At 56.5% G+C, this 25,335-nt stretch overlaps 5 protein-coding genes across 8 annotated transcripts in view; 3 read left to right on the top strand and 2 right to left on the bottom strand.

Annotated features, from left to right (window-relative positions):
• The first annotated feature begins 3,037 nt into the window (after window positions 1–3,037).
• PLTP (phospholipid transfer protein) lies at window positions 3,038–12,187 on the top strand. Of its 2 annotated transcripts, none has more exons than XM_035006433.1 (16): window positions 3,038–3,172; window positions 3,810–3,920; window positions 4,002–4,101; window positions 4,746–4,874; window positions 5,131–5,286; window positions 6,247–6,310; window positions 6,379–6,442; window positions 7,116–7,207; window positions 8,422–8,598; window positions 8,689–8,748; window positions 9,955–10,119; window positions 10,214–10,281; window positions 11,053–11,095; window positions 11,201–11,264; window positions 11,350–11,426; window positions 11,867–12,187. In XM_035006433.1, the coding sequence occupies exons 2-16, from the start codon at window positions 3,821–3,823 to the stop codon at window positions 11,996–11,998; spliced, it is 1,491 nt and encodes a 496-aa protein (XP_034862324.1). In that variant the 5' UTR covers window positions 3,038–3,172; window positions 3,810–3,820; the 3' UTR covers window positions 11,999–12,187. The 2 variants fall into 2 exon arrangements, with proteins under 2 accessions (XP_034862324.1, XP_034862325.1); XM_035006434.1 differs by lacking the exon at window positions 11,867–12,187 and adding an exon at window positions 11,557–11,831.
• CTSA (cathepsin A) lies at window positions 12,120–18,260 on the bottom strand. Its single transcript, XM_035006435.1, has 15 exons — window positions 17,970–18,260; window positions 17,614–17,792; window positions 17,359–17,470; window positions 17,028–17,078; window positions 16,851–16,937; window positions 16,464–16,619; window positions 16,061–16,152; window positions 15,667–15,751; window positions 14,993–15,084; window positions 14,831–14,909; window positions 14,615–14,754; window positions 13,874–13,949; window positions 13,114–13,203; window positions 12,836–12,940; window positions 12,120–12,565 (listed from the first exon to the last, which is right to left on the bottom strand). Exons 1-15 carry the CDS (start codon window positions 18,021–18,023, stop codon window positions 12,482–12,484), a joined length of 1,482 nt encoding a protein of 493 aa, XP_034862326.1. The 5' UTR covers window positions 18,024–18,260; the 3' UTR covers window positions 12,120–12,481.
• A 34-nt stretch (window positions 18,261–18,294) lies between these two features.
• Window positions 18,295–20,139, top strand: NEURL2 (neuralized E3 ubiquitin protein ligase 2). The gene is made up of 2 exons (XM_035006436.1): window positions 18,295–19,134; window positions 19,897–20,139. Exons 1-2 carry the CDS (start codon window positions 18,393–18,395, stop codon window positions 20,010–20,012), a joined length of 858 nt encoding a protein of 285 aa, XP_034862327.1. The 5' UTR covers window positions 18,295–18,392; the 3' UTR covers window positions 20,013–20,139.
• Window positions 20,140–20,940: 801 nt separating this feature from the next.
• Window positions 20,941–22,391, top strand: SPATA25 (spermatogenesis associated 25). The gene is made up of 2 exons (XM_035006432.1): window positions 20,941–21,354; window positions 21,740–22,391. The coding sequence occupies exons 1-2, from the start codon at window positions 21,234–21,236 to the stop codon at window positions 22,369–22,371; spliced, it is 753 nt and encodes a 250-aa protein (XP_034862323.1). The 5' UTR covers window positions 20,941–21,233; the 3' UTR covers window positions 22,372–22,391.
• A 2-nt stretch (window positions 22,392–22,393) lies between these two features.
• The window catches only part of ZSWIM1 (zinc finger SWIM-type containing 1), a 4,138-nt gene continuing 1,196 nt past the window's right edge, over window positions 22,394–25,335 (bottom strand). For all 3 annotated transcript variants that reach the window (XM_035006429.1, XM_035006431.1, XM_035006430.1), the window contains exon 2: window positions 22,394–25,001. In XM_035006429.1, coding sequence (XP_034862320.1) covers window positions 23,497–24,867 — 1,371 coding nt within the window. In that variant the 5' untranslated portion in view covers window positions 24,868–25,001 and the 3' untranslated portion in view covers window positions 22,394–23,496. The remainder of the gene's footprint in view (window positions 25,002–25,335) is intronic.

The following is a 25,335-nucleotide window of genomic DNA, read 5'->3' as shown; positions in this document are numbered from 1 at the left end:
AAATCCAGCGAGGGGTCTGTTCATGTAAGTCTAGTTTATAGCTGCAATGGCAGAGTTTGAACAGCTGTGACAGAGACCACAGAGCCAGCAAAGCCTAAAATATGTACTATCTTATCTGACCTTTTACAGGAACAGCTTTCTGACCTCTGCTCTAGAAAATGACAGAAGCAGGATTTGAACCAGGTCTGTCTGATTCCAAAGCGCTTAATTAATGCTTTGCTCTCCTCGTGGTTTAACAATATCGCTGTGCTGGGTGCACAGTAGAGGCTAGAAAAGCATTTCTTTCTTGTCCCTTTGAGTGCTGGGAAGTCCCTCCTTCCCTCTTCAAAGACAGGAGTGAAAGTGGAAAGGGATTTGGGCCTTCTGATCTCTGCATCCCTCAAGTCAAGTGTTGAGGAATCGGGGAGGTTGCCAAAGACCTTCCTGGGCTGCCCATCTGCCAAGATCACTGAAGTGTGCGCGTTGGGGGCACAAGCTTTTGGGAGAAAGGGGAAACCCGTGTGATGGAGGGGATCGGGCTGACAGGGCAAGTCCCTGGATTCAAGGCCAGTGAGTACATGTTGTCCCCCAGCCCAGGGCTGGGTTTAGAGTCAGTCAGGCTGAGACAAACGAGGCGCAGGAGTTGCTAAAGAATCCAGGGCACATAGGTATCACCTGCCCCCCAAACACATCTGAGGGCTCGGCAAATAGGCAGGACCTCCTCAGTGCAGGCACTGTTCTAGGTACTGGGAACAAGTGGGGAACCAGATCCCAGCTCTCACGGAGACAGACCAAGTCTCCATTAACCAATAGTTTGGCAAACCAATATTAAATAGTCACAAGGTCTATAAAGCAAATAAGCCAGGCTGATGGGATTGAGAGTAACTGCTAGGTAGGCAGGGAAGTCTTCTCTGAGGAAGTGCCATTGAAGCCGAGACCAGCATGACGAGGAGCTAGCTGTGGGAAGATCAGGTGGAAAAGCATTCCAAGCCGAGGGAACAGCAAGGGCAAAAGCCAGTGTAGCCAGAGCAAAGGAGGGTGACAGAGGGTGGGTGACAAGACAGGGGTGCACGTGTCACGTGCCTGGAAGTCAGGGCACGGAGGCAGGAGTTTATTCTGAGTGTCATCGAAAACCACTAGATGCTGGCAAAGGATGCTGATGACTGTAGCTGACGTTTTTTGAGCCCTTACTACGTGCCAGGTGCTTATCAAGTCCTTTAAAGGCATTAACGCTTTTAATCCTCACGAGCAATCCAGATGTGGAAACAGGCCCAGAGAGGTTAGACCACTGGCCCAAGGTCACGTAGCTACATTTAAAGCTCACTGGGGCTGCTGTGGGGACAGTGACATGCAGGAGACAAGAATCTCCCACAGGAGATCCCAGTGATACAAAGACTGAGCTTGCATTTCAGTAAGAAAGTGAGAAGAGGGGGCACCTGGGGGGCTCAGTCGGTTAAGCATCTGCCTTCGGCTCAGGTCATGATCCCAGCGTCCTGGGATGGAGCCCCAAGAGCCCCACATTAGGCTCCCTGCTCAGCTGGGAGCCTACTTCTCCCTCTCCCTCTGCCTGCCACTCCCCCTGCTTGTGCTCTCTCTCTCTGTCAGATAAATAAATAATATCTTAAAAAAAAAGGAAAGTGAGAAGAAAAAAACTAACATCTGCCAGGTTTTCTGCTTGAGCCAGGCTCCAGGAAGAATGAAGGCTACTAGAGTTCAAAGCACGAAGGCACTTCCTCCTCTGGATATCCTTAGCTCTTTCTTCCTTCCTCTTCTACACCCTTTCTGTCTCATGTGCTTGTGGTGTGTACCCCTAATCTTAATAGCCAGCATTTATTTGGCACTGATGGTGTGCCACGTACTGTGTTCAGCACATGCACTAGGCACTTTTAATTTATTCTTGCAACAACAACCTATTGTTTCTGTTTTAGGAAGAGGAAACTAAGTAAGGGGTCCAAGAATTGGACAAATTCCTAGAATGTGAATCCTGGTCTGTCAGACTCAAGAATCTAAGCACTAATTACTGGGCTATAAACACTGTCTCCCACCCTTGCACAGTTCATGGGTTTTCCAGTAGTAGCTGCATGGTGGTCTTTCCCTCTGGTTTCCTGCTAGGGTGGGTCTATGTTAGTGCCAACCTCATAGGTTAAGAAGATTAAATAAGTTAGTCTAGATCTAGGATGACTAACCATCCTGGTTTGCCTGGGACCGAGGGGGTTTCCTGGAAGGAAGATGTTCAGTTTCAAAGCTAGGAAGATCCTGGGCAAATCAGGACCTGTTGGTATTCCTACCCGGATGAGTGCTTGGTGCTACATACATGTTCAGTGGACACTCACCTTTATCGCTTTTCCTTTCATCTTTCCTCCATCGGACAACAAAAAAGGTAGCAAGCACCTACTCTGCAGGTGCCAGGAGCTGGGAACACCCTGCAGGCAGTAGATGGAGATTCTGTGCCGAGAACCTAGCTCCAAAGGTACACACACACACACACACAAAATCCACAGTCCCTGGGAAACACCCAACCTCCCTCTGGGGTGATTCCAGCAGCCTGTGCCCTGCCCACCTGGGCAGGCAGCACTTGCTTGGACCCCAGTGGGAGAAGTCTCTGGGCCTGTTATGTCCCTAGGTAGTGACATAGAGACATTTGGGGGGGTTCCCCTGGTGAAGCCTGGCAAGGAGAAGTCTTGCTGATTGTGGGTGGAAAGGAAGGAAGATAATGTGTCTTGGGCATTGATTTTGCGGGTGGTCCCAAGTATCCCACACATTTCGCTGGATGAAGAAACTGAGGCACGGTGCCCCAAGTGAAGTGACTTGCTCAGGGTCATAGAGGAAGACATGGGCATTTGGAATTTGAACCGAGGTCCCAGAGAAGCAAGGACTGTTGGGGTTGGGCGGGCCAACTCCTGCACTTCCCTCCCTCCTTCCCGGCTTGGGTCCCCCACTTGTCTTGACAGCAGCCGGGCCTGTCACGGGGCTCCGTACAGCCCTCTTCACCCTCCCGGCTGCCAGCGGTCCGCCCCGTCCCCTCCCAACCCCCGAGGGAGGAGGGGAGAGCGGGAGCCAGGAGGGGGGGGGGTCGGAGAGGCCCGGCATTATAAAGGCGGCTGGACCAGCACAGCCCGCCAGACCCCGCCGCCCGGATCCCCTGCGCAGCCCGCCGCCCCACGTGACCGCACCGACCCCCAGCTCCGCCGCAGTGAGTTGGGGGGCGTCCCCATCCACCCTCAGGCCCTCGCTGAGCCGCGTGGTCTACTGAACCCGGGGTGGGGAAGAGATCCCATTAAGGAGGGCGCTGATTTGAGGCGGGGGGGATACCAGGCCAAATGCCGATGGCAGGGATTTAGGACCCGGCAGAGCCGGGAGACCCGGGAGCAAGAGGTCGGGCCGGCAGCTCCATGTACGCCCTCCCCCCCCCCCCCCCCGGCGCGGGGCCTGGGAGACCGCAAGCCACCCCGCAGGAATGCGCGTGCAGCCGTTTCCATGGTAACAGGCAAGCCGCGCCCGCCCTCTGCTAAAGGAAAGGGGAGGTGGTGGGGGCGGGGGGCGTTGGTCCCCGAGGGGTCAAACTCTTCACGCGGCGGGTGCACGGGGGGACCGAGAATGTCCCCTCCCCTTCCCCCGTGCCCCAGATCCTCTGGGAGCTAGAGCGCGAGTCGCGTCGCCTCTCTGAGCCTCAGTTTCCGCATCTGCCAAATGGAGGCAATATCATTGGTTCCAAGTTCTCCGAAGAGCTCTTTCGAGGGTAACGATCCGGCCAGTCCCTCTTCTGGTTGGACAACCGGGGAGTGGGTTTTAGCGGCCCTGATTACTCCAGCGACCCCACCCCACCCCAGGCCCGCTCGCCATGGCCCTCTTTGGGGCTCTCCTCCTAGCGCTTCTGGCAGGCGCTCATGCGGAGCTCCCCGGCTGCAAGACCCGCGTCACCTCCCAGGCGCTGGAGCTGGGTAAGGCGCGGGGCCGGGTGAGGGCCGATGAGGGAGGGGTCGCTCCAGCTGCAGGACCTAAGGGTCTCGCTGCTGCCTCAGTGAAGCAGGAGGGCTTGCGCTTTCTGGAACAAGAGCTGGAGACCATCACCATTCCGGACCTGCGGGGCCGGGAGGGCCACTTCTACTACAACATCTCGGAGTAAGTAGTGGATCCGTGGGGCGGGGTCTCGGGCTCCCGGGGCGGGGCCTAGGGCCGGGGAAACTGAGTAGGGGTAGGGGCGTGGCCACACCGAGGAGGCGGGACTCAAGGAACAGGATGGGGCGGAGAAGATAAAGGCCAAGCCAGCCAACATAGGCGGGACCAAGAACGGCAAGCAGAAGCCTTCGGGGCTAAGGCGTGGCCAAAGGGCACCGGAGACCGGGAATCACGAAACTTGCCAATGGGTGAGAGTGGGGTCTAGCGGCCGGGGTGCAGTTCATGGGAGAGGTCCCGGAAACAGGAGACAAGAACCTTCCTTGGGTCGGTGGGGATAGGAGAAATGGGATCTGTAGCTCAGCTGATGGAGACAAAATCAAAGGATTCGGCTAAAAGACCAGGTCCAGGTCAAGCAACCACAGGGTGTGGGAGGGAAGGGAGTGCAAGCAGTAAGGCATCTAAAGAAGGGGTGAAGCTCATCTCTGAGCTGTCCAAGTCCAGGCTGGGCACTTGAGGGAAAGTGGAAGAATTCATTCCACCCAGCTCAGCTTCCCCAGGTCTGGACTGGAAGAGGAGGGAATGAGTTTCCTGTGGCTGGGTGGACTCCCTCTTCGTGGCCCTGAAGCTGACCCGGAGGCTTCCTGCAGGGTGAAGGTCACAGAGCTGCAGCTGACATCCTCTGAGCTCCATTTCCAGCCGGAGCAGGAGCTGGTGCTACAAATCAGCAACGCGTCCTTGGGGCTGCGCTTCCGGAGGCAGCTTCTCTACTGGTTCTTGTGAGGACCTGGCACCCTCAGGGGAGTGCAGGGTGGATCAGGAGGGCTGGGATGCCGTGGGGCTGTGGGCAGTCCTTTAGCCTTCCTGGGTCTCAGTTTCTTCATCTGTACAGTAGGGACAAGCATAGCCACTTCATAAGGGTTGATAGGGTTTGGTAGAAGCGAAGTCTTATTAAGAGGTATGACTTATGGGGTGGGTGGCAAAGACGTGGTTAAGCTCCAAGCTGGACATTGACTGCCCCCCACCCCCTTGCAGCTATGATGGGGGCTATATCAATGCCTCTGCCGAGGGTGTGTCCATCCGCACTGCTCTGCAGCTCTCCCGGGATGCCACTGGCCGTATCAAGGTGTCCAACGTCTCCTGCCAGGCCTCGGTCTCCAGAATGCACGCGGCCTTCGGGGGAACCTTCAAGTAAGCCCCATTTGAGCCTCACTGCCGTTTGCCGGGTGCAATGCAAAGTGCACAGGCTTGGGAGCCAGGCCAACTGGGTCCAACGCTCAGCAACTCTCATTTCCCTGCTCTGTGACCTTGGGCAAGTCATTGAAGCTCTGTGCCTCAGTTTCCTCCTTGGTAAGATGAGGATGATAATAGCAACTATTTTATAAGGTGTTGCAAAGACTATTTGTTAATATATGTAAAAATATTTAGAACAGTACCTGGCATATTAGTGGCTAGCTTCCTGGATAAGAGTAATTGTGAGGGTCAGTATGCGTAGGTGGGCATGAACTGAGTTCTCAATAATTGGTAGCTCTTACTACTACTAATAAAAACAATAGCATAATTTCAGGTTTTGGCCTGAGAAGGGGACTTTGTGATAGCTCTCAAAGAGAGTGGGAGAGAAAAGATGGTGGATTTATCATCTGGTGTCAGTATACTGTCAAGTTTTTATTTACTGAACAAATAAAGTATATGCCAGTCCCTGAGGATTCATAAAGGAACTCAGAGCCTGGTTGAAGGGACAAAACATTTGTCATCGGGGCTTTGAGAGAGGAACTGAGAGTACTCCAGGGGTTCAGAAGAGGGCAATCTAGGAAGGCTGCCTGGAAGAGGAAGCATCTGAGCCCATAGGGAAACACAGGACAGGGACTCTGAGGGTGGAAGGGAGGGCATGAGTAAGCATCTGGAGGTGGGGACGCGTACAGCAGGTTTGAAGAACTGGGGGCAAATTCATTAGGCTGGTGGGGGGCAGAGGTTAGGAGAGGTCTTGAGAATCAGGCTAGCGAGGGGATTTGGAAAACCTCCATTAAAGAGCCGGTAATACAGGTCAAAGTTGAGCCACCTCCTCCCCATCTCTCTGGCCATTGATTTCTCCTGGATCTGGATTGGGGTAGGGCAGAGTCTGGGCTCACGTGGTCTCTCCCCTCCTTGCAGGAAGGTATATGAGTTCCTCTCCACATTCATCACCTCGGGGATGCGCTTCCTCCTCAACCAGCAGGTACAGCAGAAGTGTGTGTGGGGGTGCCCTCTCTTTGGAAGGCCCTGACTCTAGACCCCACCTCGCAGATCTGCCCCGTGCTTTACCACGCAGGGATGGTGCTCCTCAATTCCCTCCTGGACACAGTGCCTGGTGAGTTGGCGCTGGCTGGGAGGGGAGCTCCGGGCCATGCCTGGGACTGGAACGGGGCTGAGGAGGGGGCTGGGTGTACCTCAGGGTGGGCCCCTGCCATGCCCTGGCTTCAAATATGGCCTCTGCTACTGACTGGCCATGGGACCCTAGGTAAGTACTCCTCTCTGGGCCTTGGTATCTTCGCTTGGCTGGTGATGCCTCCTTGTGGGGGTTGTGAGAATTAACTCAGTGATGACTGTCAAGGTCCTCGATAGGGGCTTGCTGATCACTGGGACCCTGTTTGTATTCATCCTCTCCACTTCATGGTGCTCAACTAACATGAATTCCCTTTTCCTAAACTGTGAGCTCTGTCTGCTGGGGGGTAGAGATCATCAGGCCCCACACAGAGCATGGGGAGGGAGGGAGGGGCCGGGGAGAACGAGGGAAGGGACTCCCTTGGCATCTTGGTCGGCGATCTGAGGAAACCCTTGTATTGGCCGATGATGGTGGTGGTAGCAGTCAGCATTAATACTACTGAGCACTAAGTACTTCCCGCGTAAAACTAATTTGATCCCCACAACAACCCTGTGAGGGAAGATTTATAATCACCGCTTTGTGGGTGAGAAACAGGCCCAGAAGGGTGAGCACCTGGCCCAGCATCACACAGCTGGAGTGACCGAGCTCCTTCCCGCAGTTCGCAGCTCTGTGGATGAGCTGGTTGGCATCGACTACTCCCTCCTGAAGGATCCTGTAGCGTCCGACAGCAGTCTGGACATGGTCTTCCGGGTGAGCTGCCTGGCTGGTGGGGCGTCTCTGACCTAACCAGACCTCCTCGTCCTGTGCTGCTCGTTTTGTCCCCCGAAGGCACAGCTCCGATGAGGCCACTCCACTGCTGAGCGTGCCTGCCTGCAGAATTACGTTCAACTCCTGGGTCTGGCTTCTGAGCCTGGTTAACCTTGTCTGGCCCCACCTTTCTAACCTCACCCTGTTTCTCGGCACTCATTCTTGCCCAAATATGCCCTCACTTCCTACCTCAGGGCCTTTGCTCACGCACTGCCCTTCCCCGTCTCCCCTGGAGCAGCTGGATGTACAGCTCTACGCACGTACTCTGTGTCAACGTAAACTGCAGCTTTTATCATTCCTGCTCTGTATCTTTCTTTTTTTTTTTTTAAAGATTTTATTTATTTGACAGAGAGAGACAGTGAGAGAGGGAACACAAGCAGGGGGAGTGGGAGAGGGAGAAGCAGGCTTCCCGCCGAGCAGGGAGCCCGATGCAGGGCTCGATCCCAGGACCCTGGGATCATGACCTGAGCTGAAGGCAGACGCTTAACGACTGAGCCACCCAGGCGCCCCCCTGCTCTGTATCTTTCAAGGCCCACCATGCCTCCTCCTCCCCAGCCCTTTCCTGGGCGTCCCTTCTCTGGTCTGATGGAAGTGCTCCCTTGCAGAACTCCAGCTGCCCTCCTTTGAATGCCTTTTTCTTTTTTAAATTAATTAATTAATTTTTTAAAAGATTTTATTTATTCATTTGAGACACAGAGATAGAGAGAGAGCATGAGCGGGGGGCGGAGACAGAGGGAGAGGGAGAAGCAGGCTCCCTGCTGAGCCAGGAGCCCGACGTGGGGCTCGATCCCAGGACCCGGGAATTATGACCTGAGCCGAAGGCAGACACTTAACCATCTGAGCCAGGCAGGCGCCCCTGAATGCCTTTTTTTTTTTTTTTTTCCCCTGAATGCCTTTTTAAGAGTTGTGCTAACGAGGGCACCTGGCTGGGTGTCGGTGGAGCATGTGACTCTGAATCTTGGGGTCATGAGTTCAAGCCCCATGTTGGGTGGAGAGATTACTTAAATAAATACAACTTAAAAGAAGAAGTTGTGCTAATGAGTCCCCCCCCAGATAGCAGCTGGGTCCGACCCCCACCATCCCTCATGGTGCCTGGCACCGGGTGTGGGAACATCTGGGTGCTGGGCCACAAGTTGACCCTGATCCCCCAACTGCAGGGGGCCTTCTTTCCCCTCGCTGAGGGGAACTGGAGCCTGCCCAACCGGGCGGTAGAGCCCCAACTGCAGGAGGAGGAGCGGATGGTGTACGTGGCCTTCTCGGAGTTCTTCTTTGACTCTGCCATGGAGAGCTACTTCCGGGCGGGGGCCCTGCAGCTGTCACTGGTGGGGGACAAGGTATGCCGGGGCCTGTCTGTGGGATGGGCAAGAGGGGCCCTGTCCGGAACTCCTGATGACCCTGCCTCATCCCCCCCTTCCCCTCTCCAGGTGCCCCACGATCTGGACATGCTGCTGAGGGCCACCTACTTTGGGAGCATCGTCCTGCTGGTGAGCGTTGGTGGGAGGTAGGGATGTGGCCAGGGTGGGTGGCCCTACCGCCTGCACACCAGCGAGGGGACGCGTGAGGTGTGCAGGCAGAAGCCTCCACGGCCACCATGGAGTAAACAGAAGGCCTGACCTCCTGCCTGTGGCTAAGTCCTCTTATTTGTCAAGGTCGATTCCAAGTCTGTGAAGGGCCCTTGCTACTCCTGCTCTTCTTCATGAAGCTAGGAGGACGGCAGGCTGAGAACCCAAGCTCTCTAAGTGTAGGGACTTTAACAATGACCGATGTATTCTTTTTTTTAAGTTAGTTTTTTAAATAATCTCTATGCCCATCGTGCGGCTCGAACTCATGACCCTCAAGATTAAGAGTCGCATGCTCTACCGACTGAGCCAGCCAGGTGACCCTGATGTATTCTTTTTGCTTATTATTTTCCCTTGTTTCATGGGGAGAGGGGTGAAAGGTCAAAATTAAAAAGTATCTCAGTAATCATTAGAGAACTTGCCCTTAATCTCTGCTACACTATACAACCTGCCAGGGCTGTTGTGAGGATTAGCTGAGTCAATTCATGTAAAGAAATTAGAGCAGCCCCCGGTGGGGGTAAGTGCTCAGGAAACACTAGCTGCTGTCCCCACTGCTGTCATCCCCATCGTCACCATCAACCTGATGGCCAAGCGTTGGTGGGGGCATGGACTCTCTGGCCAAACTGCCCGGCTCTGAATCCCAGGTTCTGCACCTGGAGGACCACAGAACCTTGGACAAGTTACTTAACTTCTCTGTGCCTTGGTTTCCCCATCTCAAAGATGAGTACGGTAATTCCTGCCTCACATGGTTATGATGAGGTTTAAATGAGCTAACACAGGCGAAGTATTGGTCAGCGCCTACAGGAGAAAGAGCACAGCAGTTCAGAGAAGGGCGATATGGCAGAGGGCGGGGATATTTGATGCAAACACTGTCCCCGAGGAGTCTGGTTGGGGATCGATCCCCCACCACCGAGAACTCAGGACAGCAGGAAAAGGAGACATTCCATCCCTCGTGTCAGCAAAGGCACAGAGGCTGGACACAGTTCTGAAGGGTCTGGGAAGCCACACCAGTCCTCGTATTTGTGTGTCTGGGCTCCCAGCAGGCAAAGCCTGAGCCACCCCATCTCCCCGCCCGGGGCTCATCAGGGAACAGGTCTGGGACTTCCCCCACCCTCCCGACTCTGTCCCCAGAGCCCAGCAGTGATCGACTCCCCGCTGAAGCTGGAGCTGCGCGTCCTGGCCCCACCTCGCTGCACCATCAAGCCCTCGGGTACCACGGTCTCTGTCACTGCCAGTGTCACCATCGCCCTGGTCCCGTCAGACCAGCCCGAGGTCCAGCTATCCAGCATGACCATGGTGCGGGCACCAGAGTAGGGGCTACGGAGGGTCAGGGACAGTGTGCTGTGGACTCTGTGGGTCAGTAACCCTGCCCCAACCCCCTTGCCCGCAGGACGCCCGTTTCAGCGCCAAGATGGCACTCCGGGGGAAGGCGCTGCGCACCCAGCTGGACCTGCGCCGGTAAGCAGCTGGCCAAGATCTCGGGCGAGCGCTTAACCTCGCTGAGCCTCCGTGCCTTCGGGATAATCGCACCTGCCCAACAACTGGGGAGCGAAATCCACTCAGACCTATAGCCACTGGGGGAGCTAAGAAAAAATAGCATCTACCATGCTAGCCACAGGTAGCTAGTGGCTCTTACATGGCAAGGGCAAACATGCAACATTTTGTAAAAGTTCTACTGGACGGCACTGTCCCAGGGGTTAAATGAGATACTGCAGGGTCGTGGTTAAGAGCCTAGATTCTAGAGGCAGTTTCTGCCCGTTACCACCTGTGAACCCGCAGGCCAATTACTTCCTCTCTCTAGGCTTCACCTGCCTCATCTAAAAAGTGCAAGTCAATTTCATAGTGCCTCCTTCTTAGGGTTGTCAGGAGGATGAAGTCAAGTTGGCATTTTAAAATATCTTAATATTTGACTTTTGTAACACGCTTAGTATCTGGGAGGGAGCGAGCTCTGTAAGGTTGCTTAAATAAACACAAACCATACGTGCAAAGCTACCAACACAAGGCTGGTGTACAGAAGTGGTCGACAAATTAAAAGTAGCAAACTTGGAGAAAAGGAACTGCAAGAGGAAGAAAGGACTCTCCCAGGGATGCACACCTGGCGAGTGGCAGAACCCCCGGACAGGTGTAGAGGTGGGGGCATCTGCGGCTGAGACTCGGGGGCTTCTGGTGGCCGGAGGAGGGGGAGCGTCCGGGCCTCGTGCCCCCTGGACACTTCTTTCTCTCCTGTAGGTTCCGAATCTACTCGAACCAGTCCGCCCTGGAGTCGCTGGCCGTGAGTTGGGGGGTGGCGGGGGTGCCGAGGCCGGGTCGGGGCCGGGCAGCGAAGGCCAGGCTGCTTCCTGCTGGCTGCCCTAATGTCCTGCCTCCTCCCTCCCAGCTGATCCCACTGCAGGCCCCTCTGAAGACCATGCTGCAGATTGGGGTGATGCCCATGCTCAATGGTAGGGCTGGGGGTCGGGAGGCAGGAGAGGGAAAGGCGAGGGGAGCTGGGTGGACCCAAGCTGAGCCACCTGCTCCCACCCACAGAGCGGATGTGGCGGGGGGTGCAGATCCCGCTGCCCGAGGGTATCAACTTTGTGCGCGAGGTGGTGACGAACCATGCGGTGAGTAGGGGGCGGTGATGGAGGAGGGCACAGCCTCCCCGCCTCTGCTGCACCACCGACCTAACTCTGCTACCTGACCCCAGCCCCTCCCTTATCGACGGCCCATCCCATTTTAATCTTCCATCATCAGAGTTCTCCAGCCCTCTGCACAGCTGGGCTGTCACCTTGTAAACCTCTTCCCGGATTCCACCCCCAATATCTACTCATCTTGAACGTCTGAGCTAAGAGGTCACCTCCTCTAGGAAGCCCTCCTTGACCTCCACAGACTGTGCTCCTGCAGCCTCTCTTTTACACCCTTCACAGGGAGCTAGAAGAACTTCTTTGCTGTTCCTCCTGTCCCACTAAATTGAGAACCCCTCGAGGCTAAAGACTTTGTCTGTATTTTGAAATTTTGGTCTGTGATGGAATAAACAGACTCCCCTCTCTGCCCCACCGCACAGGGCTTCCTCACCATTGGGGCCGACCTCCACTTTGCCAAAGGGCTGCGAGAGGTGATCGAGAAGAACCGGCCTGCCGACACCAGGGACCCCTGGGCATCCAGTGCCCCACCACCCTCCACGACAGCTGCCTGAGCCCTCAAGCCCACCCTGGCAGGGGCATTCAGGACTCTGACGCCTCTCGTCCCCTCCCCCAGCACCCCCCCCAGCCTATAGTGTCCTGTCTAACCCCCCAGTGCCACAGAGAAGACAGGGCTTTAAGCTGTACCCAATTTAATTCCATAATCAGTCAATCCACCAATTACAGTCCGTCCACCCTCCCCATGGGCTATCCTGAGCTCTGCTGTGTTCTAGTGCACGAAGGGAGGGGGCCAGGCCCCACCCCAGTCAGGAATAAAGTGCTAACTCCCCCAGGCTGTCTATGTGAGGCACTGGGGCCTGGTCTGGGAGGCAGAGGGCTGTGGAGGGGGCAAGGGGGAAGCAGTTCTGGAGGCAGGGACCTGCCCCACAGGGGCTTCTGCATAAAGGAGGACCTCCCTTCTAGCAGGAGGGGCGGGAAAGAGAGGCTGGATCAGGCAGAAGGGGAGCTGTCTCCATCAGTAAGGGGACTGATCTCCATCAGTACGGCTGCTTATTCAGGAAGCGGGAGAACATGGTGAGGGCAGCCTGGGGCTTGTCGGTGGGGACCATGTGCCCAGCGCCCTAGAAGCAAAGCTCTTTGAGATCACCTTCTTGTGTAACCCCTGCCCGTGGGTGCGTCCTCCATCCTACTGGATCCCTCCAACCAGTGACCTTCCTCTTCTCCCAGCCCTGCCCCACGCACTGCATTTTTCCCACACCCGCCAGAAAACTTGCTCTTATGGGGCCAGTTGGGATCCCGGTAACTCAGTGTAAAGAGAGCTGGGAGGAGGACAGGTGGGTCTTGCCCCATCCCCTCCAGCCAAGCCAGCCCTTGCCAGGCCCAAGCCCTACCTTGATGGTGAGAAAGGCGATGTGGGAGAACTCCTTCACGAAGCCAGCAATCTGCTCCCCACTGTCCCCGTAGTCCACTAACCAGGGCCGGCGCTGGACCTCCATCTGCCCCACCAGGAAAGACTTAGCAGCCTGCTGCCGCCCCATCATCTCTGCTCATGGCTGCCAGAAGACCTCAGGGGCCCGGAACTCCCCCAGGTTTGCCCTGTCTGCCCAGAGCCTAGCTGCCAGGCACAGCCGTCCCATCCCTGCCCAGAGCTAGGATCCTTGCGCCGTACCTTCTGGTTGAGGGAATCCACAAACCACTCATCCCCCATGAAATTGCAGGCCATATCCACATCTCCGTTGTAGAGCAGGATCCGGTATTTCTGGAGCAGGGCAGGGGAGGGAATGGGGGCGGTTCTGGAATGAGCCCAGGTCCCAGCCCTTCCTGGTTCAAGCCCTACCCCTGCAGGGAATTCAAGGGGCCCAGTGAAATAGCACAAAGCAGGAAACACTATTTTCTGACTGTTTTCTACATGTTCAGTGCTCTACTAAATGCTTCACCTATGAAGGCAGATACTATTATTAACCCCATCTGACAGGCGGGGAAACAAGTCTCAAGATATGAGAAACCTGCCCAGGGTCACACAGCTAGTAAAGGAACTTGCACATAGGCGATCTGACCCTAGAGCTCATGCTCTAATCACTGTGTTGTACAGAATCGGATCCTGACCGGCTGTCAGGGTCTCCTAGATGACCTTGGACAAGGCCCTCTCCCACCCCAGACCTCCATTTGCATGTCTGTAACACGTTCTCCTAGCTCTTCTCAACCTAAAGTCTCCTTGGCTGACGCAGACCCCCTAGGCTCCTACAAGAGAACAGCATGGGATGGGGACAAAGCCACGTTCAAATCGTGACCCTGCCAGTCACTGGGCTTCGTTTCTTGGAGTTTCAGCTTCCTGTGTCCGGAGTGGCACTTAAAGGGGGCCCCGCCTTATCAGGCTGCTCCAGGGTCCTGAGGCTGCTGGTGGACCCAGCGGTGCTGCCCCCACTCACCTGCGCGGTGAGCAGCTTCAGGTACTGGGACTGCATGCTTTGGTAGAGACGGCGGTACTGTATGTTCACCAGGAAGCTGCGGGAGCACGTGGGCAGGCCCCGGGAAGACGAGGTAAAGAGAGACAAAAAGTCACAGAGCAGACCTCCTCTCCTATCCCCTCCTAGCTCTAAGCTCCAGCCCAGGAGGCAGAGTTGGGATTCAGTCCTCTCCTCATGTCACTTCTCTAGGACTTACTTGGATGAGGGGCTGGAATTCAGAGGTCCTCAACTCGCCCCCATTTAGAAACGTATACAGGAACATTTAGTCCCTGGTCCACAGCCGGCATTTAGGGCAGAGGGGCCCACAGGTGTGAGAACCACAGCAGGGAACAACCGGAGGGCAGGGGCACTGACCAATGAGAGGACCTGAGTGGCCCCCGTGGTGCCAGGCGTCACCCTGTTACTCACACGGGTCATAGGAGATCCGTGCAACTGGGGACTGCAGTGGAGTGGGGGTGGGGGAGAGGGTCTGGTATACTAAACACCAGGGATGCAAACTGCCATTTTACCAACCGATGCGGCCGTTTAAGAATGAACTGGCGAAACAGCAATCGACTGAATGGTCAAACATCCTGCACAACTCACCGTGGCACCCTGAGTGCCACCCCTGAGAGACCCTGGCCAAGGGATCCCTGGGAACCTGATACCCATGAGCCCTGAGAGCCTGCCACCCCCAGGCCACAGGCGGCCCCAGAGCCTCACTTGCACATGTCCCAGCGGGGCAGCTGCTCGGGGACGTGGAGGGCCTTCCGCACGTAAGGGTTGTTGAGGTACGTGGAGGTGGCCGTGGTGTTGGTGCAGGGCGGGTCCATGCGCAACCTATCCCCGGAACGCAGCAGTGCCTGGGGGCACCGCCCGAAGGTCAGGGTCTTCGCCTCCCTGTCCCACCCCCACCAGAAGAAGCGGGCTCTTGCACACCTGATGCCATATCCGCTTGAGCGGCAGGCGAGTGAAGATGTTGCCCAAGTCATGGAGCACGACAGTGTCCTTCTCGTACCTGCAGGTGAAGTGGGGGATGGGTGCCTCGGCCTCCAGGCGGGGCTGGGCCCAGGGCCCCCCAGGACACACCACAGGGCCTACCTTAAATGGCCAGGCACACCCCCAGCACAGGGGGCGTAGAGGTTGTAAATGTTGAGGCCGGAGCTGCCCACGATGCGGGACACTTCCTGAAGCTGCAATGACACACCGAGCCACCCGTGTCACAGAAGCCCGGCCTCCCCAGAGTCCCGCCAATGTGTCCCAAGACCGCTCTCCTACTTCACCTCTTGTCGTCACCCTTCCCCCACTTTATTTTACAGGTAGGGAAACTGAGGCTCAGTGGAAGGAATCTGCCAGCCCAGGGTCCAAACCCTGGTGCCACTACTTCCTAACACTGTGACTTCAGACGAGTGACTAACATTCGTGGCCTCAGTTTCCTCTTCTGGAAAATGTGGACAATACGATCTCCCCTAAAGGAGACTCTTGAAGATTAAATAATCTGCGTTGACCTATGTCAGCCCGGTGCCTGGCCCATAGTAGGTGCTCGATAAGTGAGAGATCCTTTCCCTCCCAGCGGTTACAGGATTTGCCCAGGAAGTCAGAGGAAGTGGTGATAGGATCACACCCCCAGACGTGTCCCAGCAAACACCAAATTGCTGAAGGAGGCAGGACAGGAAAGCCACAGGGGACGGGGCCAGGGAGCGCCCAAGGAGGGGATGTGGTCCTGTTCTCAGGGCTGGGGGTGTCAGGGTGACAGGCTGGGGGCAGAACCTCACATTGGTCACGCATTCTGGGTCGGTGTTGTCGTAGAAATTACACTTGCTTTGAGAGCAGCAGTGAGTCTGGAGGGAAGACCAGAGCCTGTAGGAGATGCATGAAAGTGTTCAGGCCCCAGGCGGGCCTCCCCCCCTCTCCCTCCAGCCTCCTACCACCACCTGCCTCCAGGGGATGAGGAAACGGACCACAGGGGATGGTATGTAGATTCCAAACCTAGCTGCTCTGGGGCCATCCTGCCAGCCCTCCTCAGTCTCTTCCAGCAACCTCAGCCCCCACCTCCTGCTCATAAACCAAGGTAGGGCCCCGCGGGGTATCAATCATGTGCTGGAAAGCAGACCTGAGATCTCATGACCTGCCCCACCCTGGAGACTGCCCAACTGCCCTCTCCCATACCTGTTCCCCAGAAGGCCGTGGTAGTAAGCAAAATAGACCAGGGAGTTGTCATTCTGCTCATAGGAGGAGAGTCCGTTGCCCACGGCCAGCCCCTGTGAAACACCCAGGGCATTCAGGTCATCTGGAGGCAGAGGAGGAGCCTCCCCTGACTACACCCAGACCTCCAGCAATCTGGAAGCTGAAATCCAAGGTGGTTTGTGGGGAGGCCACTCAAAGAACAGAGTTGGCTGGCTGACAGGTGAGCTTCCTGTCGTGGGAAGCACAAGAGCAGAGGCGGGCCAGGCAGTGGCAAGCACGTTACAAAGGAGACCAGGTTGGACGGGGAAGATGGTCTGTCTGATCTTGCTCACCGAAAGGCCATGACCATAAGCTGCCTCACTTCCCTCCTGCAGTGACCCTGTACCTGAAGGTTCATGCTGGGGTCCTGCATGACCAACACCGCCAGGGTGGGGATGTAGATGCCCGCATAGCTCTCTCCTGTCAAGAAAAGCTCATTGTCCTTGTACTCAGGGAAGAGGCGGAAGAAATCCTTCAGGGCCTCAAAATTGCTCTGAGCGACCTAGGGAAAGCAGGATGGAGGGAATCAAAAGGTTCTCCTATGTGAGCCGGAAAGAACCTCAGACATAATGACACCCACCCACTCTGAGCAAGAGGAAGTGGCTTTGCCAAGACCACACACAGCATGTGACAAAGCCAAAAACAGGCTCCAAGGCCATATTCTTCTCCCCGGGGGGCGTGCCACCCTTAGAGAACCAGGGAGGCTGGGGCACGGGGCCGGCACTGGACTCACCTCGGTGTCGTTGGTTGCATAAGTCTTGTCATCAGAGTAGGAGAAGCCCACTCCAGCTGGGGACTCAAGGTACAACACATTGGCAATCTACATGGCAGGAGGAAAGCAACTGAAGAAGGCTCCCCACCCCATCCAAGTGCCCAGACACCCCCACAGGACCCACAGCTCCAGCTATACCAGGTTCCAAGAATAGGGGTTGTACTCCAGGGTGGCACCATCTGGCTGCACCTGAGGAGGAGAGAAATGGCTAAGTGCCAAGGGCCAACTGGGTGGAAGGAAAAGGGCCACTTGGGGTGGGGGGCACTCCCCCTTCGGGCAAAACTCCTGAGAGGTACAGAGAGTCAAGCCAATGACACAGACTACGGAACCCAGGCTCAGGAAAAGGGCACACTTGGGAACACCTCCAAGTCCTGTTCTCCCTCCTCCCCAGCCTTTTCCTTTAGGGACGGTCCCCTTCCTCTCCCCTTCCTGGTTGGGGGTGGGGGGGAGACAGTGGCTTCCCACTCACCAGGAAGGGGCCGTGCTCCGTGAGGAAGCCATCTAGGGAGCTGCAGCCGGGCCCTCCGTTGAGCCAAAGCACCAGAGGGCTGCTCTTGGGATCCTTCTGGGACTCCACAAACCTGGGAAGGGAGGCAGAGCAGGGTGGGTGCAGGCGGAGGGGCCCCTCCCAGCGCTCCCTGCTCCCAGGCTCCCCCGGGGGTCTTCAGACCCTCCCCCAGCTCGCGCGCAGTCCCCCCCCCGCCCCGGAGGGAGGGCCGCAGACCAGTAGTGGAGGTGCTTGGAGCCGGAGCCACGGAGGTAGCCGGAGTACTGGCGGAAAGCTGGCTGCTTGGCCAACCCGGGCAGGCACTGGATCTCATCCAGGTCCGGCGCTGCCTGGCCTGGGGGCGCCCAGAGCAGCAGCAGCAGCAGCCAAGGCGGCGACAGCGCGGCCCCGACCATCTGCGGCAGCAAGCGGGGCAGCCTGTTTCCGCGCTCCCTCGCTCCTCGGCGCTTTCGCGTGGCCGCCCCGCCGAGAAGCTGGAGGCGCGGCGGCCAGAAGAGTCCCCGGCCGGGCCCGAGCGCCCACCGCCCCGCCCCGGGCTGCGGGTCCCCTCCAGCCTCCCCGGGCGCCCTCACCTCTGCTCCCCTGCGCCCTCGCGCTCCAGGAGGGGCCCGGCCGCGGGAGGTCATGTGGAGTCGGAGTCACGTGGGTGCCGGCGTCACGTGACCGCCATCCTCCGGCGCCTCGCTGGTCACTCTGGACCCGTGGCTCGAAGGCGGCGGCCTGCGCGGGGTCAGAGTCCGCGGTTCTCCCAGGTCTTCTCGCGCGCGCCAGCCATCAGATGACCCAGACGTGGGCGGCCAGGATGCCCCGGCCTCCCGGGAGCCCGGGTCCAGCGGAATGGCTGAGCAAGCGGCGCTAGGACCTCGGGGCAGAGCCTCGAGGAAGGCAGTCGGGGGGATGGGAGGGTTACCTTATTTGGTGCCCCCGCGGTCACCCTCTGAGCACGCCTCCCAAAATAGCGCCCGGCGCCCGCTAGCCTGTCCCGTGGCCGGGAGATGGGTGCTGTCTCCGACCGCGTGGACTTGGGTGCGGCCTATAGATCCGCGCGCCCCGAGCCCCCTCCCACCCGCTTCCACCAGGTGCACGGTGCCAACATCCGCGTGGACCCCTCCGGGACGCGGGCCACACGCGTGGAGAGTTTCGCTCACGGCGTATGCTTCAGTCGCGAGCCGCTGGCCCCGGGCCAGGTATTCCTGGTCGAGATCGAGGAGAAAGAGCTGGGCTGGTGCGGGCACCTGCGCCTCGGACTGACCGCGCTGGACCCCGCCACTCTGGCTGCCGTGCCCGAGTTTTCGCTGCCCGACCTGGTCAGCCTCGGCCACACCTGGGTCTTCGCCATCACGCGCCATCACAACCGCGTGTCCCGGGAGGACCGCCCGGAGGCAGAGGCATTGGCCCCCAGCCGCCCCCCAGCTCTCCTGGTGGAGCCGTATGTGTGCATTGAGCAGTTTCGCATTCCCCGCGACCGCCTAGTGGGTCGCAGCCGGCCCGGGCTCTACAGCCACCTCTTGGATCAGCTGTATGAGCTGAACGTGCTGCCTCCGACCGCGCGCCGCAGCCGCCTGGGCGTTCTTTTCTGCCCGCACCCGGACGGCACGGCCGACATGCACATCGTCATCAACGGCGAGGACATGGGCCCCAGCGCCCGGGGGCTGCCAGCAGCCCGGCCCCTCTACGCAGTGGTGGACGTGTTTGCCTCCACCAAGAGCGTGCGCCTGGTCCAGCTCGAGTATGGCTGTAGGTATCCCACCCCCTGAGCAGCGACCCCTCCTGGCCCAGTGCGGGGACAGGAACTTGCTAGGATTCCCAAACCAGCTAGCAAGGCTTTGGTCTGCCCAGCATTAGTTTAGAAGTTGGGGAATCTGACTTCAAATTCTGCCTCTGCTTGGGATCTTGGACAAGTCAGTCCCTGGCTCTGGGCCTCCGATTCGCCATCTCAGCTGTGATCCATTAGGTTGCTATGCTGGTATCTTCTGTATTAACCTAGGGCAGGGATTCTAAACTGTTACACCCGGGCTGCTTTGAAAATTGTGTGCTCTTTTATCAGACAAATGCTCCTAGATTGGGGCATACCAGTTTAAAGGCATCATAGGCTCCAGATTGAGAGTGTCTTATTCATGAGATCTGGTCCTTTTATTGCCCCCTTAAACCCTTTATTTATACCTCTGATCATTTTATGAATTCAGTGAACTAGAACCCAGTCTTGTGTCAGACCTGTGCTGGAGGATGGGCGTGCACAGGTGAATCAGGCACTGCCTGTACCCCCGGCAACTGCTAAGGGAGGGTTAAAATAGAAATAGGGCTGCTGCGTTGTGGAGGTTTCGAAAGAGGTGCTTATGTCAACCACACGAACAGCCCTGTGACACAGGCTGGACCTGGAGAGCAGAAGGGACTTGCCCAAGTTAATGACAAAGGGAGAACCAGGACCTAGATCTTCTGGGTCTCAGCCTCAGAACCCCCCTCCAGTTCAGTTTGCCTTTGACAGCCTTCTCTCCACAGTGCCATCCCTGCAGACTCTGTGCCGCCTAGTCATCCAGAAGAGCGTGGTACACCGGTTGGCCATTGATGGGCTCCACCTGCCGAAAGGACTTAAGGATTTCTGCAAGTACGAGTAAAGGCCTGCAGCCGCCCTGAAACAGGGCCACAGGAGCGTGGCCTGGCCCTGAAGCTGTGGCTGGTCTGAAGCTGGCCATACTGCTGCCAGCCAGGCCTGGAAATAAACACAGCCAGTGCTGACACTGATCATTGGAGGGTCTCCTTGCCCTGGAAGTCCGTGAGGGGCACTTCTTCTAGAATCGCTGTGGGTCAGCAGGTCAGAGCAAGACAGGGCATTCTATTTTTATTTATTTATTTTTAAGATTTTATTTATTTGAGAGACAGAGTGACAGAGTGAGTGAAAGAGAGCACAGGAGCAGGGGCAGAAGGAGGGAGAAGCAGCCTCTCCTGCAGAGCAGGGAGCCTGATGCGGGGCTTTATCCCAGGACCCGGGGATCATGACCTGAGCCAAAGGCACTTAACCGACTGAGCCACCCGGGTGCCCCTAGACAGAGCATTATGGACATCACCTAGACCACTGGTTCCTAGCCTGGCTACTCATTAGCATTATGTGGGATAAACTAAAGAGCTGATGCCCCAAACCCCATCTCCAGAGATTCCCATTCCATTTGTTGGAGGATTAGGCCTAGACGTTGTTCTTTTGTAGAAGCTCAGCCAGGATTGAGGAGGATTCCCCTAGAATAGAGGTCTTGACTTTGGCATATATTATAATCACTTGAGGAACTTTGAAAAATACTGCTAACTGGGTCTGACCCAGGGATTCTGATTTAATTGGTCTGGGATGAGGCTGGGCATCAGGATTTCTAAGCGCTCCCCAGAGAATTTAATGTGCATCCCAGCATGAGACCCAGTGCCCCGGACCAACGATTTCATTTTGCAGATGGGAAAACGAAGCCTAGAGGTGGCAATGTATTCCAAAGTCACACAGCAAAGGAATGAGTGCAGAGAACTCCTCTCATACTGCAGAGCACAAAGCACTCACCTCTTTATTTGTATCTCTGATCCTTTGCTCCCATTACAGATAATCTCATTTAATCCTCACAACTTCTGGTGAGGGAGTGGGTAGTCATTACTTCCACCTTACAGAGGGGAGTATCAAGGAACAAAATTGTCCCAAGTGACTTGCCAAGGTAGAGGTAAGAACCTAGAATGTCCAGTTCCTGGTCCAGCACTCTTCTAACCCCATGCCATTATCATATACAGGTTCTAGAATGAACAGGTCAGTGCTGTGCGGTGGGTTCCAGGTGTAAAGAGGAGGGACTATGAGGTGACATTCTAGAATGGTGGAAAGGGTAGGACAGGAGGCAGACGACTGTTCCCTCACAAATGGGGGCTTTGGGGCAGCCATGTCCTATTTCATGTCTCCACAAACTCATCAAGGTCTTCTGCCTTCCAGCCAAGGTGAGAGAGGGGCTCCTGGAACTGGAGGGGGTACCATAACTTTCCCTGAGAACTTGTTTCCTGGCTCTGGGGAAGTGGAGGTTCTGCTGGACATTTTTGGGCTGGCCCTGGAGTCAATTCTCTGAAGAAAGCCATTCCAAAAGTCCTTGCCAGTAGCTACCTGCTAACTCAGTCATTGATTCAACAAACACTTCTCTAGTACCTACTCGGTGTTGGGGACTGGGGGTGTGCATATGAGTAAAACACCTAGTTTCCAACCACTAGACAGCCCTGTGGGGCTGGTCTTAATTGCTCCTTTTCCAGTGCTCTTGCTCCTATGCCCTGCCCCTCAGGGCCTCCTGAAAGACCCCAAGAATAACATTCCATCTCATTCCTGTCTCTACAGGTGGGGTTGTTTCTCCAGGCTCATCCCTTGGCCTCTATAGTCCTATAGAGCCAGTGGTGGTGGCCTCTAGTGGACTAGGCCCACTGAGCCAGAAAGCTGAGCAGGTGGCACCTGCTGGCCAGGCCTGGGGCCTGGCCCTGGCGGTGCCGGAAGCCAGGGGCTGCCCTGGGGGGACTAGCTGGGAGACACTGCAGCGGAAGGAGTATGGCCGATACAACCACAAATTCCCCCACGCAAGACAGCTGGAGAGCTTGGGCTGGGAGGATGGCTGCTCCAGAAGCAGAGCTCCCCACCTGGGTGGCCCCGGCACGCCCGGGCCCTTGCTGCTGTGTGGGCTGTCACCAGGGGTTCTACCGACGTCCTCTGAGGCAGGGGGGAAGGAGGCCGGCTCCCAGCCTGACATCTGCATCCTCACCCTGGCCATGATGATCGCTGGCATCCCCACCGTGCCTGTCCCAGGCCTGCGGGAAGAGGACCTGATCCGGGCGGCTCAAGCTTTCATGATGACGCATCCGGAGCCAGAGGGGGCCATGGAGGGGGCGCGGTGGGAGCAGGCACGTGCCCACACAGCCTCTGGGCAAGCGCCCCTAATGAGATCCAGGAGAGGCCAGCCTCCTGGCTCCTGCTTGTAGCTGGATGAAATAGCACCAGACACACAGGGTGGCTTCTCTGTATGGTTTTTGGGCAGATAGAATTGGGAGTGCCTGTGACACGGATGGGGATAAGGGGGTTCTTTGAGCCACTCTGGTCAATACAAGTCTTTCATCAGGGCCTAGACCCCAGGAAGTTTCTCCAGACACCACTAAATTAGGAGATGGTGTAATGAAAATTACCTGAGGTAGGGGCCCGGCTTGGAGTGGAGGCCTCTTTTGTATTGTTTTGGGATTCGATCAAGATGTCTGGTACAAAGTCCTAGGCAATGTGAATTTTCCCCTTGCCTTACATTTCCCAGCCAGCTGAGGGCATGTGATGAGACCAAGAGCAAGGAAGGAAAATGAACAGTTATTTGAGCGCCCACTGGTCACGGGCCCATTACATGCACCCTTTAATCTTAGCAGTGCTGTGAGGATCTCCATTTTTACAGATGAACAGATTGAGCCTTTTGAGGGGTGACTTGCCTGATGTCCCAGAGCTAGTAAAAGCTACAATCAGGCCTCAAAAATCAGGCAGAGAAAGAACTGGGATTTGCATGTAATGTCAGATTCCAAAGTCTATTCTTTCCACGATATTTGCTCTGCTGCCTTCTAGAAGACAAGACAAGTGCTGGAATAGGCAACATTGACTTTAATGACCTTCAGGTGGGGCCCAGGGGACAAAGGCTGGGATCTACCTCCTCTCCTCTGTGGGTCAGGTGAGTCATCTGATGACTGGGGAAGCTGTTACCAAACCCCTGTCCTTGATCTCCACCCAGTGTCTTATCCTAGAGCAGGGCCACCTGTTTCTAAGGCCCTGGAGCTAAGAATGGTTTTTAAGCTTTTGAAGAGGCTGCCAAACAAAAGCAAACCAAGAACATACAACAGAGACTGTGGCCAGCAAAGTCTGAAATATTTACTGCCGAGCCCTTTACAGAAAAGGTTTGCTGACTCCTGTCTTAGGAACTAGACACATTTTAGGTAACAGGCTACGGTAGAATAGAAGGCCCTTGTCCCTTCCTGGAAGGCAGGCCCACGGAAGTGTAAAAGTGTGAGTGTGTGTTTGTGTAGGGGTGGATGTGAGTGTGTACACGTACATGCGCATCTCTGGGCATGGAGGGTTAATCAGAGTTGGACCTGCTCATAAGGGCCGATCCAGCTGTCGGCCAGCTCCCGTAGGGTGTTGTACCTCCGTTCGAACTCCTCCTGGCTGCAGTGCTGCAAAAGCTGACCCACCTCCTCGGTGAGGAGAGCCACAGCCAAGTGCTTATCCAGCGTCTCACTCCACTTGCTGCCCAGGATGTTGTCTAGGCCGGCGGCACAGCCTGCCGTCCACCGGGCTGGCAGCATGTCAGGCTGGAGCACCTGGTGGCGGGCACTGAGCATGGCCAGGACGTGGCGGCAGGGCAGGCGGAAGGCCTGGTGAAAGTAGCAGCTGCAGCTGGTAGGGGGCTGGGGCTGCACCCGATGGGTGTCCTCCAGGATCTGGATGTTCACCTTTTCCGAGCCGGAGCCGATGAGGTGCACAGATTTCTGGACCACAGCGAGCTCACCCAGACAGAGCTGGGCGGCTGGCCCCGTGCAGATGGCATTGAGGGAGCGCTGGATGCGGGTTTCTACCAGCTGCTCCGCTTTGGGGCTTTCGGGGCTGACATCTAAGGGGGTGCGACTGTTCTGGGGACTCAGGCCCAGGCTGAAGCTTGCCTCGTCTCCCGCGTTCTGCTGCATGTATCGGAGCAGAGAGGCCATGCCTTGTTCCACACATGGGGTGGTGCCGAAGAGCTGGCTGAGGACGCGGGTGGTGACCTCCAGGCCCTGGAAGTAGCGGCTGCTCTCAGCTCGGCTTCTCCAGCGGTGGGCCAGCCAGATGCGGTCATTGAGCAGCCAGTGTGAGTGGAGCTCGGGCAGCTGGGCCGGAGGGATGCAGCTGCTCAGGAGTGTATAGAGCTTCCTCAGGTTGCCAGCTGTGGCCGAGCACATCGTGCTCTGCAGCGAAGTGAGGAGCACCCTCTCCACAGGCTGTTCAAGGGACAGCTGATAGAACTTGCCCTGGAGGAACTTACAGATGTGAAAGGCTGAGAGCAGGACCTCAGCTGCGGGGAACTCCATCGCAAGGGTGGGCAGTGGGAGGAAGTGGGGATCCACCAGGATGGTACAGACTCTCTCCCATGCTGGGTTAAACTTCTTGAACACCTGGAACATCTGGGCCAGGCCCTCAGCATCCTCCTTGGCAGGAATGGCGAAGTACACTGCCCGGGCAAAATGACCCTCCAGCTGCACCCGAGGTCCATCTACCAGGAAGGTATATAGCACCTTGCCTACTGGGTTATAGGTCCGGTGGATAAATAAGATCTCAGGGAAATGGGCAAAGACACCTTGCATAAAGCAGCTTTGGTAGTTGACGGTATCTAACTGAGCAGTCTTGCTAACCTGATACAGCAGCATAGGTGGGTTTGGGTCCTCAATCAGGAGCTCATTCAGCATTGTCAGGGCCATGGGGGAGATGGGAGATGTCTCGATGCCAAGGTCAAAATACTTTCTCTGCCAGGAGACTCTCAGGATCTCAAGCTCCAACTAAGCTGAAGCTTGAGGCTGGAATGTAGTTCCCTGATCTTGTTCCAAAGATGGGCCTATGGAGAGGAATAGAATTTTAAGGAGACAGTAGGGGCTTGGCTCCTCGATTATTCATCCAGACAATACTGCTTACTATGTATCAGCACTGTTCTGGGGGAGATACATGATAAACATGTAAACAGATATAGATATAACAGACAAACACCACAGAACTGGGTAACAGGTAGAGAGTAAGCTGGGGGAGGGAGAGAGATTTAGCTAAGGTGGCCAGGGAAGCTCTCTCTGGGTCGGGAGGATGACGTTGGAGCTGAGACCTAACTGATAAACTGGCCATGGAAGATTCAGTTCCCAGAGATTTAACCGGGGGGGGGGGGGGGGGGGGGGGGGGGG

This window comes from Mirounga leonina, unplaced genomic scaffold, assembly GCF_011800145.1.
Source record: "Mirounga leonina isolate KUSES-001 unplaced genomic scaffold, KU_Mleo_1.0 Mir_150, whole genome shotgun sequence".
Lineage (NCBI taxonomy): Eukaryota > Metazoa > Chordata > Mammalia > Carnivora > Phocidae > Mirounga > Mirounga leonina.
Note: the sequence above shows the minus strand (reverse complement) of the source record. Positions and strands in the feature narration are given on the sequence as shown.

Excerpts from the sequence above, each read along its gene's own strand:
- PLTP (XM_035006433.1), top strand. The coding sequence starts at position 3,821 with ATGGCCCTCTTTGGGGCTCTCCTCCTAGCGCTTCTGGCAGGCGCTCAT. Across the intron at positions 4,875-5,130 it reads CAGCTTCTCTACTGGTTCTT|CTATGATGGGGGCTATATCA; the intron begins GTGAGGACCTGG and ends ACCCCCTTGCAG. Across the intron at positions 7,208-8,421 it reads GTCTGGACATGGTCTTCCGG|GGGGCCTTCTTTCCCCTCGC; the intron begins GTGAGCTGCCTG and ends CCCCAACTGCAG.
- CTSA (XM_035006435.1), bottom strand. The coding sequence starts at position 18,023 with ATGACCTCCCGCGGCCGGGCCCCTCCTGGAGCGCGAGGGCGCAGGGGA. Across the intron at positions 17,079-17,358 it reads CGGAGCACGGCCCCTTCCTG|GTGCAGCCAGATGGTGCCAC; the intron begins GTGAGTGGGAAG and ends TCTCCTCCTCAG. Across the intron at positions 16,620-16,850 it reads ATGCAACCAACGACACCGAG|GTCGCTCAGAGCAATTTTGA; the intron begins GTGAGTCCAGTG and ends TGCTTTCCCTAG.
- NEURL2 (XM_035006436.1), top strand. The coding sequence starts at position 18,393 with ATGGGTGCTGTCTCCGACCGCGTGGACTTGGGTGCGGCCTATAGATCC. Across the intron at positions 19,135-19,896 it reads GGTCCAGCTCGAGTATGGCT|TGCCATCCCTGCAGACTCTG; the intron begins GTAGGTATCCCA and ends TTCTCTCCACAG.
- SPATA25 (XM_035006432.1), top strand. The coding sequence starts at position 21,234 with ATGGTGGAAAGGGTAGGACAGGAGGCAGACGACTGTTCCCTCACAAAT. Across the intron at positions 21,355-21,739 it reads TCTTCTGCCTTCCAGCCAAG|GTGGGGTTGTTTCTCCAGGC; the intron begins GTGAGAGAGGGG and ends CTGTCTCTACAG.